At 36.1% G+C, this 15,459-nt stretch overlaps 2 protein-coding genes across 2 annotated transcripts; both read left to right on the plus strand.

Moving 5' to 3' along the window:
- The first annotated feature begins 4,492 nt into the window (after window positions 1-4,492).
- Window positions 4,493-9,730, plus strand: LOC143541846 (cryptochrome-1-like). Its single transcript, XM_077034555.1, has 4 exons — window positions 4,493-5,056; window positions 6,402-6,623; window positions 7,152-7,858; window positions 8,924-9,730. The coding sequence occupies exons 1-4, from the start codon at window positions 4,750-4,752 to the stop codon at window positions 9,521-9,523; spliced, it is 1,836 nt and encodes a 611-aa protein (XP_076890670.1). The 5' UTR covers window positions 4,493-4,749; the 3' UTR covers window positions 9,524-9,730.
- A 1,165-nt stretch (window positions 9,731-10,895) lies between these two features.
- LOC143541820 (chromatin modification-related protein eaf6-like) lies at window positions 10,896-13,941 on the plus strand. Its single transcript, XM_077034538.1, has 7 exons — window positions 10,896-10,986; window positions 11,105-11,199; window positions 12,584-12,684; window positions 12,791-12,860; window positions 13,430-13,457; window positions 13,557-13,617; window positions 13,715-13,941. The coding sequence occupies exons 1-7, from the start codon at window positions 10,974-10,976 to the stop codon at window positions 13,824-13,826; spliced, it is 480 nt and encodes a 159-aa protein (XP_076890653.1). The 5' UTR covers window positions 10,896-10,973; the 3' UTR covers window positions 13,827-13,941.
- Window positions 13,942-15,459: the final 1,518 nt, after the last annotated feature.

A 15,459-nucleotide genomic window follows, 5' to 3' on the forward strand; every position in this document is an offset into this window, starting at 1 on the left:
AAAAGTTAGGCAATACCAGAATTGGTGCGGTAGTGAGTTTTTCCTTGATAACCTGAAAAGCTAACTGCTCCTTCTGTCCATACAAACGTCTTTCCCTTCATGCAATCTGTCATTGGGGCCATAATGGAACTAAAGTGTGGAATGAACCGCCTGTAAAAAGAAGCAAGTCCATGAAAACTTCGGACTTCAGTAATGGTGGTAGGAGTTGGCAGTTTTGAACAGCTGCAACTTTAGATTCATCCACCTATATCCCATCACCTGAAATAACATACCCTAAGAACAAAACTTTTGGGGTCATGAACACACATTTCTTTGTTGCTTCATAGAAATTGTCTCTGCGAAACAAGGCCAAAACCTCCTGGACATGCACGACATGCTCACTGAAAGAAGCACTATAAATAAGAATGTCATCAAAATATACCACCACAAACTTCCCAATAAAAGGCCTGAGCAACTGATTCATCACACGCATAAAAGTACTAGGCGCGTTTGATAAACCAAAAGGCATCACCAACCACTCATACAACCCTTCACGAGTCTTGAAGGCTGTTTTCCACTCATCCCCAGGTCTAAGACGAATCTGGTAATAACCACTCTTCAAATCCAACTTTGTGAAAACAGTGGCACCACTAATCTGGTCAAGTAAATCATCAAGTCGAGGAATAGGAAACCTGTACCTCACAGTAATCTTGTTAATGGCTCGACTATCAACACACATCCGCCAGGTACCATCCTTCTTTGGAGTTAACAAACAGGAACAGCACAAGGGCTCATACTTTCACGAACATGACCCTTAGAGATCAACTCCTTAACCTGTCTACGCAACTCTTCATGCTCTCTCGGGCTCATCCTGTAATGTGGCCTATTGGGCAATTGTGAACCAGGCTCCAAATCAATATGATGTTGGATGTCACGCAAAGGTGGCAGCCCATCAGGTAACTCATCAGGGAAAACATCGGAAAATTCCTCAAGTAAAGGAATCATAGCTTCAGGAATCTCAACTTCCTCGGCCACTGGCTTCCCTATCAAAACAAACACATTGTCTGCCTCCACCAACTCATCTTCAAACTGACTAATGGTCAATAGGTTACCCGACTGCTTTGTGGCTAGCTGCTTGGGCTTGCTTGGAACAAGCGTTATCTTTACCCCACCAAACATGAAGCTATAAGAATTTGACCGTCCGTCATGTTCTATACTTCGATCATACTCCCAAGGTCTACCCAGCAACAAGTGACACGCATCCATAGGAACCACATCACACACAACATCATCTTTATATGTGGTCCCAATTGAAAAAGAAACAAGGGCCTTTTTAGAGACCGTTACCTCTCCCCCCTTTTTAAGCCACTGAAGCTTGTAAGGCTTGTGGTGACTCTCTGTCTTCAAGGCCAACTTTTGGACTGCCTCTTCAGAAATCAGATTGTCACAACTCCCAGAATCGATAACAAACGTGCAAACCTTCCCCAAAATGGTACATGTGGAGTGGAAGATATTATGTTTAAGCCATCCGTCTCCATCAGCCTTTGGTGTATAGCAAGAACGCCTAACCACCAAATTCACCCCCACATCACCGGTCACAAACTCCTCCTCGTACTTAGGTTCTTCATCATACTCTGGGGCCTTTTCATATTCTTTATACTGTTCATCTTCGGATTCAACAAGCAGATGCCTCTTACCCGCTTGTTTACAGTCTACTTGCCGATGACCCGTCTCACCACATTTGAAACACTTCACCCCGCTACTACTAGCCCCCTTAGAAGTCGACCCAGTATTGTTGGGCCCCGACCTCTGTTGACTAGGCACGACACGAGGTCCTCCACTACCCGACCCCGAATTTCCTCCAGCAGGGGCTGGTGAATACGAACCGCCCACCCGACGGTTTTGTTTTTCAAAAGCCAAGGCCCTTTGGTATGCCTCGGTGACCGTTAACGGATCAAAAAGATTTACAGAGTCCATGATCTGAACCCTTAAACCTCCAATATACCGAGCAACGAGTTGTTCATCAGTTTCTTGAATATCATTACGAGAAATCAAATGATAAAACTCGGTCGTATATTCATCAACCGACTTGGATCCCTGTTTCAGATTCTACAAACGTTGATACATCAACCGTAGAAAGTTGTGAGGTAAAAAAGTGTCCCGCAAACACTTTTTCATCTTGGCCCATGTCACGATCCGTGACTTCCCGAGTCTATTTCGTGTCATCTTCAACTGTTGCCACCATGCTGACGCCCTCCCACGTAGCCTGGTAGCGATCAAAGAGACCCGCTTATTTTCAGGGACCTCTCGGAACTCAAACATCTCTTCTACAATAACCAACCAATCAATGAACCCTTCCGGATCCAAACTAGTCCCATCAAATTCTGGGATATCAGTTCGGATCCCCGCATCCCAACGCCGGTTGCCATCACCAGGTTCTTTCCTTGATCCCCTCTCGTACCCCTCTTCGGAAGACGAACCATCATAACCAAAAAATAGATTATCGAAGTCACGCCCCTCCCTGTTTTTAGGGACCTGTCTTCTACGATTCATCAAGTCAGCCATTCGATCAGTGAGTTGATCGATCACTTGATCCAATCGTTGCTCCACCCGCGCCATAAATCGTTGTTCCAACTCTCGTTCGTAAACCTCATCGAACGGCCTCTGTTGTCTCCTTGGAGCCATTTTCGAGCCAGGAATTCGGCTTTGATACCAACTGATGCAGCGGTATAAACAAAACGAAGATCGAATCACGTTGATTCAGTGAATACCCGTGATGAACTTCAAAACTCCCAAATCACACCCAAAGGTCTAGGGAAAATGAAGAGAAAAACGAAATTTATTAATATTCAAGTCTGATTGTTCATCTTACATCACCAACATATAAATAAGAGTTCTAATACGAAATGGGCCTAAAACGGGCCATGGGCCAAACACAAACCCAAAAATAAAAACATAAAAAGTGCTGAAAAAATAATAAAAGGCCCATAACTTTATTTAGGAGTCGTTTTTGGGCTTCAGACAGGGGCCAAACCGCCGTAGGTGTTTGCCACAATGTGCTCCTCGTATCAAGCTTCGATTCGATTGGTAATGGGCCTGAAACAGAGCTTCGTGGGCCAAGTTATGGCCGTTTTCGTGGGCCACCATTTGTTGCACGATCTTGGGCCTCGAGAAACATAATTGGCCCGGTCTTCAATACTTGGGCCCACGTCACTATAACAAAGAAATACACTAGAAACAAAAAAACGTAAAATAAAATCTCAGATGTGCACAAATCAAGGTTTTGGCACAAATCGGTTCGGATAGGAACATTGGGTCAAAGAAAATCAGACCCGATGTTTTATGAAACCGGTTCCTTCCCAATCCAGTTTTTGAGTGGAAGGGCTAGAGACCAATTTGAACCCGACTTTTAACCGGTTGGGGTCGATTTTGACCAAGTGCATACTGGTTTAAGGTTACAAATCGATTCCAACCCTATAGTTCAGTGAGGCTTCAAAGCGATTTCAATTAAACTGGTCTGAGAATCGGTCTTATTTCGGGTTCAAAACCGGGTATGATTCCAAACCGGGTCATTTTTTGTGTTTAATCTCAGCCCAAGGCTTCAGCTCAGTAACACAGACCAACTTAATCCTAAAAACCCAACCCAACCCAACCCAACCCAACCCAACCCAACCCAACCATTTTCTTTTCCTACCATGGGCCTAAGGCCCAACCCATTTTCCTTTTGTACAACTACTACTGGGCTACTGGCATCAACTCACGGTGGGCCCAAACTTTATACATTCAATGGAAACAAGATCAAATGTACCTACTACTCAAGATTAACTTAACATGACTTTTGTCACATGATACAATCTCATTCTAGAATACCTCCAAATATCTTTCCCATTTCTAAAAGGACAAATCTACCCATTTGCCCAAACATCTTCTTCACTCCCATGTGCCATCAATCAATGATCATCATCTTCATAATCTTCATCTTATTCTAGTACTTTCTTGAAACCAAATTCAACCCACCACCAATTCTCAAAAATTTTCAAGATTTCATGTGGGTCTTCCAAGATTTCACAAATTAACTCATTTGGATCAAAAAAAAAAATCCCAAAAACACCCATAAAGATCATCATCTAATTTCTTGAAACCAAACTCAACCCACTACCAATTCTCAAAATTTCTTCAAGATTTCATTTGGGTCTTCCAAGATTTCACATATTAATAAAAAAAAAAAATCCAAAAACACCCATAAAGATAGTTTCTTGAAACCCAATTCAACCTACTACCAATTCTCAAAATTTCTTCAAGATTTCACATATTAACCCATTTGGATCAAAAAAAGATCCAAAAAGACCCATAAAGATAGTTTCTTGAAACCCAATTCAACCAACTACCATTTCTCAAAATTTCTTCAAAATTTCATTTGGCTCTTCCAAGATTTCACATATTATTAAAAAAAAGATCCAAAAAGACCCATAAAGCTTGTTAATTTTAGTTTCTTGAAACCAAACACAAGCCACTACAAATTCTCAAATTTCTTCAAGATTTCATGTGGGTCTTCCAAGATTTCACATATTAATAAGAAAAATATCCAAAAAGACCCATAAAGCTTGTTAATTTTGGTTTCTTGAAACCCAATTCAACCCACAACAAATTCTCAAAAAAATTTCAAGATTTCATGTGGGTCTTCCAAGATTTTACATATTAATAAAAAAAAAAGATCCAAAAAGACCGATAAAGATTGTTAATTTAAGTGTTTTAAGGTGTAATTCAATCATGGGTTCAAAAACAGTTGTGTGGTTTAGGAGGGATTTAAGGATAGAGGATAATCCAGCACTGGCTGCAGCAGCAAGAGATGGGTCAGTGGTTGCTGTGTTTATTTGGTGTCCTAATGAAGAACAACAGTTTTATCCGGGTCGGGTATCCAGATGGTGGTTGAAGCAGTCTTTGATACAGTTAGGATCATCTTTGAAGTCACTTGGAGCTGATCTTGTGTTGATGAAAGCTGAGAGTACTTTTGCTGCACTTGTTGAGTGTGTTAGTGCTGTTGGTGCAACTAAAGTGGTGTTTAATCAGCTTTATGGTATGCATGTTTTTTTTATCTTTGTTGTTGGTAGTTACTGAATTTTGACTTTGTTGGTCAAACCGGGTGGCTAGAAATTAATATTTTGACAGTGGTTTATAATTATTGTCTGCGTAATGGACGAATTATAGGGGCGATTTTTATAGTGAACATCGCCCCTAGGCGATAAGGGGGGGGATGAATATTTGTCGTCGGAAGTGTTTTGAAGATTATTATTATTATTATTATATTGTGTTGTGTGTGGTATATATACATGTATATATATATTGGGCTACAATACCACCACACCCCATAACAAAAACCCACAATTTGCTGACTGGGCACCACATGGCACAAAACGGCCCATTTTGTAGCCCCTCCACTACACATAGCCTTAGGGGAAATTATCAAAATAGACAATGTTGAGTTGCTTATTTTTTTTTTCGGAATTGGACAATGGTTTTTAGCATGTAACTTTCCAGACGTCTCCTACTAGACCTATTAGGTTGCGTCACGAGGGACAGACCGGCTAAGCCGTAGCCGGTTTATTTTTGGCACTGAAATTCATAGAAAGCAAGGTCGGTTCATTTTCTGACCAACCAGTTGTTGACACGTGTCACATGTAGGATAAATATAGCCTACAAATGCTTTCAGGAGTCGGCTAAGACGAGACAAGTAAGCGTTTTTCCTTAGCCTACAAGACAAATGGCTAAGGGAAGGCATTTGTAGGCTAAGCTTAACCTTAATGTGAAATATGTCAACTTTTGTTACGTCGGAAAGTGGGTCCACTTACTTTTTTTTTAATATCAATTTCAGAGTCCAAAAAGGGCCGGCTAAGGCTTAGCCTCCGTAGCTGGCTAGTCCAGCGTTGCACAACCTAATTGGCCCAGAAGGCGAATGCCTAGAAAGTTAGACCATGTGTAGTGGAGGGGTTATTTTGGGGGGAAATATTCGACACGTGGCGTCACGTTAGGCAATTTTCATTTTAGAGTGTAGTGGTTTGTAGCCCAAAATTGCCCAATAATAATATAATATTATTATTTTTCCAAGTTGAACGACGACATGTATTTGTCGCCCCCCACAAAAAAAAAGCGCCCTAAATCACCCAAAATCGCCCCACTACACACAGCCTTATAGGCTAAATTTTTGTGTCTTTTTAAAAAAATGGTCATCATTGTTTATTTTGGTAATTTACCCTTTTTTAATGCTTATAGTTTTATAATTTTTTTTTATTGTAAGTGGTTTTGTTTCACCTAAGGTTGTATAGATCTTTGTTAATGTTGTATCCTTAAAGTACACGGTTTGACTGCAAAAGCGAAAAGGGGATTATAGTAAAATCACTCTATATGATTTGTTTTTGTTTCAGATCCTGTTTCACTTATCCGTGATCACAATATAAAACAAAGGCTTGTGGAACTCGGCATTCCGGTTCAAACATACAATGCTGATTTGTTATTCGAGCCATGGGAAGTATACAATGACGAAGGTTATGCTTTTACAACCTTTGATGCATATTGGGACAAATGTTTAAAAATGCAAAAAGATCCTACCGTGCGTCTTCCTCCAAGCCGATTAGTTAAAGCCACAGGTAATAAATATGAATATTGTAAAAAACATAATAATCTTTGAAAGAGTGAACTGTGGTTTCCGTCCATATGGTTTGTCTAAATATGCAGTTTTAGTCCAATAGTTTTAAATTTGCAATTTTCGTCCATGTGGTTTCGTTTCACTTGCAATTAAACTCGAATTCACTAATCCCGTTAAGTCTGGTCGTTCATTAGCGTGCCCTTCACGTGAGGGGCAGTTTTGTCCTTTTTTTTCCCAAATACACCCCAACCCCTCACGTGAGTGGGCTTGCGAATTAGGACGGGGGTTCATTTGCGAAGAAAAAGGACAAAACTGCCCCTCACATTAATGGGTTTAACGACCAGACTTAACCTTAACGGGTTTAGTGAATTCGGGTTTAATTGCAAGTGAAATGAATCCACGGGGACGAAAATCGCAAATTTGAAACTATTGGACTAAAACCGCTGATTTGGACAAACCAAAGGGACGAAAATCGCAGTTTACTCTCTTTGAAAACAATAGTAACCGTTAAAATGTTAAATATAAACAGGACTAATTAAAGACTGTACAATCGAAGAACTCGGTCTTGAAGACGAATCGGAAAAACCGAGTAATGCATTGTTAGGAAGAGGGTGGGCCCCAGGTTGGATAAATGCCGAAAAAGCTCTTAATACTTTTATAGAAAACCATCTTATTGATTATGCAAATAATAGACAAAAAGTGACCGAAAGCTCGACGTCAATTCTATCTCCATACATCCATTTTGGTGAAATTAGTATTCGCAAACTTTTTCACAATGCGATAATGAAGCAGATATTATGGGCACGAGAACCAAACCATCCTGGAGAAGCAAGTGTTACGTGTTTTCTTAAATCTATCGGGCTTCGAGAATATTCGCGTTATATATGTTTTAATTTCCCATTTACTCACGAAAAGTCACTTTTAAGCAGCTTGAAGCATTTCCCTTGGCAAGCTAGCCAAGCACATTTTAAGTCGTGGAGACAGGGTCGGACGGGTTATCCATTAGTTGATGCGGGAATGCGAGAACTTTGGGCGACCGGATGGCTTCATAATAAGATTAGAGTGATAACCGCGAGTTTTTTGGTCAAGTGTTTATTGTTGCCGTGGCAGTGGGGGATGAAGTATTTTTGGGATACGTTGTTGGATGCGGATCTTGAAAGTGATATTCTTGGTTGGCAATATATATCTGGGAGCTTGCCGGATGGGCATGAGCTTCATCGCCTTGATAGCCCCGAGGTACGCTATAAAAGTTGCTTTTTCAATTGTTTTCTTGTCTTTTCAAATTGTTTTTAGATTTGAAAAATTACGCAAAAATCTTGTTATGCGGAGAATATATATATATATATATATATAGGATCAGGATCATTTCAGTCTTTCAGAACTTTTAAATGTTTTAAGAACTCGTGACAACCAATCATATTATTTATTTTATATATATAGGATTGGAATCATGTGAGAACTATTTTGAAATTGAGAACTTTGAGAACCATTTTAGACCATAAAAAACAAAAAAAAAATCATAAAACAAAAAAAACGCAAAAATAAAAAAAGAAAAAAAACCAAAATTCTTATTTATCATCCCGGTTTCATAAAAAAAAGGTCTCGGTTTAGCTAAATTATACATATATGTATAATATGTACATACATGTCTTTTTTATACACATGTGTACAATTTAATGTAAATGATAAGGTACATATGTGTACATTACGTAACTAGAGATTAAATGAAATCATACACATGTGTATAATACGAAGTTTTTATTTTTATTTTTATTTTTTTATTATGAAACTGGAATGAAATACAAGAATTTTGGTTTTTTTACTTTTAAAAAATTTTTGTTTTATAACTTTTTTAGAGGTTTTTTTAGTGGTCCAAAATGGTTCTCTAAGTTCTCAGTTTTAAAATGGTTCTCTTAGGCTCCTTACCCTATATATATATATATATATATATTGGATCAGGATCATTTTAGAACTTCTAAATAAGTTAAGAACTCTTAGTAACCAATCATATTATTTATTTATTTATTTATTATATATATTTAATATTATTTGAAGGTGGTTTTGTCATTTATTTATTATATTATATGTAATTATGCATTACATATATGCAACCACAAGTTTAGATATGTGTAATAACCAGTTTACATATATGTAACCATAAAGTTACATAAAATAAATGACAAAAAAACCATCAAATAATGATAAATATATAAAATGATTGGTTGATCTTGCATAAAATTTTTATATATTCATGCTGTAGTGTAAAAATAACTAAAAGTATTAAAATTCTTGACGAATTAGGTTCAAGGCTTCAAATTTGACCCCGAGGGTGAGTACGTTCGACAATGGCTACCCGAGCTATCACGGGTGCCAACAGGATGGATTCATCATCCATGGAACGCCCCAGTTTCCGTTCTCCAAGCCGCAGGAGTCGAGTTAGGAATAAACTATCCAAAACCCATAATCGACATTGAAATCGCCAGAGACCGGTTAACGAGTGCCATACTCCAAATGAACGAAAAAGAATCCGCTTCAAAACAAGACAACAACTGCGAAGGCACAAATGAAGTTGTGGTCGATAACTGCCAGCCCGAAAACCTACCGGTCCCTAAAGTTTTTCTTAGAAAAGAAAAGAAACCGTGCCCGTCGTCGTCGTCTAACGATCAAAAGGTGCCTTCGATGCATGTAGACGTGTCGGTACGTGTACCAAATAATAATAATAATGATGGGAAAAGATTAAAGGGTATAGAAGGTGTAGAAGGACAAGAACCGGACGAGTATAACTTGCATGATTGCAAGACGGGAAGCGCATACATGGAAACCGACGATGATTTGTGTTCGACGGCTGTGTCATCGTCGGCTAGTAAGAAACGGAAACAGGCTGCAGTTATGTTTAAGTAAACCTGTTGTTTGTTATATGTAATGTATATTTGTTTTGTTTTTGGTAGTTATGCTTGGATTTTGAAACAGAGATGTTAACTATTTATATATTAAATAATTTAATGCTTGTTGTAGAACTATTAGATGAAGGTGAATCTGTACTATAAACTATTAATGCACTATTGTACTTCGTGCGCATCGATGATACATAAAATGGTTACGTAATTACGTCGTCTCTGTTTACCTCTTCTTAATAATGTCTACATGTATATTTTATTTGAAATGACACGCATAAAATGGTTATGTAACTACATAAAGTATTGGATTATTTAAATTTGGGGTGTAAACGAGATGATTCGAGCCTGATCCCGGCTTGTTCAACTCAGAAGAGTTTGAGTTAGGCTTGTATGGGGGTCTATTTTATAAAGCTCAAGTTCGAATCATGAGTAGTTTTTATATCTCGTGATTTACTCGGTTACTTTTTACTAATTGGTTCATTGAATTATTTATGTATTATAATTACTTTCATAAACCATAAATGATTATAATGCATGTATATAATATAACATATATTATTTAGTTCTTTGTCATAACTTCTTATATATGACAGATAATTATTATGTGAATATACACTTATAATTTTTTAAAATAAACATTACATAATAATAGACTCGTTTAGAATCACAAACATAATATCATGAATGTAAACAAGCTATACAACCAAACTTTGGGCTTGGGCTCCTTTATACTCAACTTTATTCGAATTTATAAAAGTATGTATGTGTGTGTTTGGGGGATGTTTTTCTCATGAACCAGAAAAACATCCAACCTCCGTTCTATACCCCATTTGAAGGTGAAGAACCCACCCCATGTACCGTCTTCCTCACACAAACAATCAACACCCTCTCTCTTCTCTTCTTTTAACGAATAAAAACACACGCAACAGGTACTTTTGTGAGACACCTTACCCGTGACCCCCCCCCCCCACACCTAACAAGTCAAATTTAAATAACTCGCATCCTTGCCTTTTTTACACCTTATAACCCAACCGTAATTCGAAATTCTTAAAACTGATAACATGAGACACTTAAAACTATGGCTGGAAATTCGTGTCTTAGCAAGTTAGAAACAATGCGCTTAACACAAGTTGAATACGACTCGTTAAACTGCTTCATATGTTATGACAATAAGACAGTTTTAAGTTTCATGTACCAACAAAGAAAAATGACGAAGTCTAGCCTACTAATTTCAACATATTTAAAAAAATAAAAAAAAATTACATATCGCATTTTTTTTAATTATCAGATCTTATCATGTCTTCAACAGGTACCAAATTGCCGACACTGTTAAAACTAATTGCAAAAGTATAAACTTGAGGGGTATATTCTACAACACTTCAATAACGTATAAAATCAAATAAAAGCTTTAAAAATAAAATTACCCCCAATTTGAAACCCTAATTCTCCAATTGATGGACTCCCAAGGTAAATCTGATTATAAATTTTGAACCTATTGATTCAATTCAAACTGTTTTCTTATTAAATTGATTAAATTTTACGTGTGAATAATAATAATAATAATAATAATAATGTTGAATTTTAGGGCAGAAAAGTACGAGCAATCCGAAGGCGGTGCTTTCGTCTCTTATGAGTAAGAGACAGAAGCTTCAGGAAGAGCTTCGGAATATCGAAAAACAGGTTAGGCTTGAGCTCGGCTCGTTTAGAGTTGTGTTACTTAAACTTGAGCTCGGCTTGTTTATTATTGGTTAATTGTTTTATTATTTGTATATGATTTTAATTATTTGCATGTATTAAATTAACGTGCTAAACGTGCAGTGTAATTATATATATACAAGTAGTGTAATTACGCCAAGGATAAAACAGTGCATACAAAACAACTACTTTACATCATTACACTATTTGTGTGTGTATGTATATATATATATATGTAATTACACTATTTGATAGCGGTGTGTGGTTCGATGGGGTTTCGGACTAAAACCAAACCGAAAACCAAAACTTCGGTTTTTGGATTTTTTTTTAAACTGCTTTGTTCTGGTTTTTTCGGTTTTTGTTTTGGTTTTGGTTTTGGTTTTGGTTTCGGTTCAGTTTTGGTTTTTGCCAATTGAGCTTGAAAATTTAGGCCGAAAAAAGGTTGGCAAAAAAGAATGAATTTAGGTATAAATAATTTTGTTAATTGTTAACTAATAAACTGTTATACATTTAAGTTACATATTTATTAAATATTTAAATTCTTATATATTACTTAAATTAAAATATTAAAAATAAACATTTTTTGGAATTCGGTTCGGTTTTTTCGATTTTTATTACATGCAAAACCAAAACCAAACTGTTGGTTCAGTTTTTAATAAAACATACAACCAAGCCGTCAACTTTTGTTTCGGTTCGGTTTTTCCGGTTTGGATTTTTCGGTTTTTTCGGTTTCGGGTCTGTTTTTGATTCACATGTTTGTAAATTATAGTTTTTTTATATGATAATATATTATTTGATTATTTTTAGAAAAGCAGGTTTGGTATATTGCATTGTGTTATTGGCATGCTTAAAACATATAATTTGAGTTTGTATTAGTCACAAAGATTAGAATTGAAGAAACGATATTAGCTTGATTATGCATTGTGGATTGTGACTGATAGATATGGCTGTAACGAACTGAATGTTTGGCGGAATGGTCGTTTATGTTTGTTCATTTAACAAATGAACGAACATGAACAAGGAATTTCGTTCGATTAACTAAATCAAATAAAACATTGGTGGTGTTCATTTGTGTTCATGAACCATTCACAAACAAGTTCATTTCGTTAATGAACGAACATGAACAGAATATTTTGTTCGGTTAAGTGTTCGTGAAATGTTCGCTTGTTTGATAAAAACTTAACAAATAAACATGAGCAAGGCCTTGTTTGGTTCGGGTCAGTTCCCTACTGATAGATATTTAATTATTTTCTTTCACAAATCACGCAATCTTCCTTGACGCAGATGCTTAATAAGCCTTCAATTTGTTAATATTTGCTATTTGTTTTGTTTTTTGAGCAAGTTTTTTATGTTGGTATGATTAAGATAGGTTTATGAATTAGAGACTAGTTACTTACAAGAATCAAGCAATTTTGGAAACGTGTGGAAAGGTTACGAAGGGTTTCTTTCTTCATCGAAGAACACCACAAAGTATGTTTCTTGGTCACTTTTCTCGTTCTCTTTATAAATCTTGTTAATATTTTTTTTAATTCATGTCAATTTATTTTGCAACATCGATTCTTGTATGGTATTGCAGCCTGAAAAGGTCAAGAAAGTTTCAGCATGAAGACAGGCTTTTTTCTTTATCATCAGTCACCTCACCAGCGGTATGTATGATATGTTCACTTTTGATCAATATTTTCTTCTGCGAAAATTACTAAAGTAGACCGTGTTGACCACTAAATTTCCGAAAGAGACATTCAGTTTTAGCCAAGTTTCTGATCATTCCCACTTTAGTCTAATCAGATAGTGCCAAGTCAGATCAGGCGGCTATTCGGCTAAGTCTTAGCCGGCATTTTTTTGCACTGAATCTTATAATAAGTACGATGGGACACACATTCTGACCAACCAGGAGTTGATACGTGTCACAAGTAGGCTAAATTAGCCGTCTGTGTCACATTATCTTGTAGGCTGTAAAAGGACACGTCGGCTTAGTCGTCTAGTCCGACATGGCGCAACCTGATTTGTTTAGAAGGGGAATGCCAAGAAAGTTGTAGGCTAAAATTTTGTGCCTATTTTTGAAAATAAAAATGTCAACATTGTTTATTTCGGTAAATTTCCATTTTATTCCCTTCGTTTTGTTGTTACGACATATATGAAAAGTTTTCGTTTTTTCTGTTGTAAGTATAAACTTATCATTTGAACATTGAATAATCATTTAATTATATATCTTTAGACGGAAGAGCTTAATGCTGGACGTGAAGGTGAACATCTCTAACAAGATTTCTTATTTTCTTCCGAACGAATTTACTTTTCAGTTTAAACATCTTCTCACATTCTTTTAAATTATGTGTTTTGATTAGAGGGAAGATCGGATATAGGCCCGGGCCGACCTAAAGGTGGAGGTTTAACCATTAATGGACAGTAAGTATACAATAACAATAATACTTTATAAAATACATGTTTTCATTTCTGTTTCTGTATGCAAGTTAATAAAATACGACTTGTTTGTTTCGTTTAGGGGAAAACCGAAGAAAGGAAGAACTGGTCCGAGAGACGGACGGAAAATCAGGCTGTCGAATGACATGGATCTCGATGATGACGACGATCATGATATGGGCGGCATGAGATAGGTGAGTGATGGTAGTGTTGTAATCAGTCTGTTGTAAGGAGTAGTAATAAATTTGTATGATCATCTGTTTAATTTTGTATTTTGCATTTAGCAAGCAAAATTGGTCATTTTGTGTACTTTGGTGCATTGATTCAGATTATGTTTTTTCTTTACATTTAAAACGGCAAAAGATAAAAATTTCGCTCGAAAGCGAAGACCAAAAGGCTTCCCGAATCCAATATTATAGAAGCGTCGAGCCTTGAGCTATATGAGCAATCCTGGAGCCTGTAATTTGTTTTCTTAATATCATTTTTAAACCATTAATTAGAAGGCTTGTGTTGAGAATCAACACACAGTCAATCTTTTTTGCTTTCGATGCATTTGGGTCTCTTGTCTCCGATGTTGCTATGTTTCTTAAAGGAGTTAAGCATGTCGTGCATGGTAGCTTATCGACGCAGAAGAGCTATAACTTTGTTTTTAGTAGGAGCAGATTTGTTATTTAAAAAGGGGTGATGGTGTAGCTTGTTGTCCGCTTAGCTACCTATCTGTTGTAATTAGATCCTTTTATGTTATTAATTCAAGATATTGAATTAATTTCATTTATGGTGGAGTTTTTGTAGTTGAATTATGTAGACTTAAATATACTTTAAAGAAAATATTTTATTTTTACCTTAGATTAAGTTGACCAAAATATAATTAAGCTTATGCAATATGACTTTTCTTGCATAAAAAAAAATATAAATATTCAACTTATCTTTTGTAAGTCACAATTTCTTGCACTAATAAAATGTGAATAATTACTTGCACTAATAAAATGTGTTTACAGTCCACTCGGTAAATGTTTGACTTGTAATAGTTAGTTTTCGGTTGAATACTTGAATGATTGACTCGTTAAATATTTATTTATTTTTGACTTAACGGCATGGTTGGTTCCTAGTTCCTGTGGTTTTCAGTTTTTACACGTTTGATCCTCAAGTTCACGTTGATCTTGGTGATTGGAAGATGTTCACAAATGGGCCTGACGGTTACGTTTTCATAACACGGATGGTCCTCGGTAGCTAACGTCGTTAAATTTTTCAGTTAAGTTCAAATAAAATTACTAAGCTACCCTTCCTATTAAAATTCAATAAAATAAGTATTAAAAGAAATAACTTTATATATTTCTTTTAGTACTTATTATATTGAGTTTTTATAATTGGGGTAGTTTTGTAATTTTATTTGTACTTAACTGGAAAAGTTAACGATGTTAGTCACCAAGGACCATCCATGTTATGAAAACGTAACCATCAGGCCCATTTGTGAATATTTTTCCAATCACCAGGATCATATGTAATTCGTGAACCTACATGGCCAACCATATAATTAAGTCTTTATCTTTTTTTGCTTTTTTATATGTAACTAATATGTTAACTATTTATTGAACTTACTAGTAATAATAATAATAATAATAATAATAATAATAATAATAATATACCAGTGTACTACATCACAGTTCTCAAACTTTGAACATAAGAAACACAAAAATACCATTAAGTCAAATGCCTTTTGATAACTTATATATGAAATACATGGATTTAAAAATAATTAGTATTAGTAATAACAAAAGACCCTAGCCAGATATTCTATTAACTCAAAGCAGTACTACTACTAGTTTT

Source organism: Bidens hawaiensis, unplaced genomic scaffold (genome assembly GCF_021521415.1).
Source record: "Bidens hawaiensis isolate Kalapana, Puna unplaced genomic scaffold, B.hawaiensis_p1.1 tig00012650_1, whole genome shotgun sequence".
In the NCBI taxonomy this organism is placed as follows: Eukaryota; Viridiplantae; Streptophyta; class Magnoliopsida; order Asterales; family Asteraceae; genus Bidens; species Bidens hawaiensis.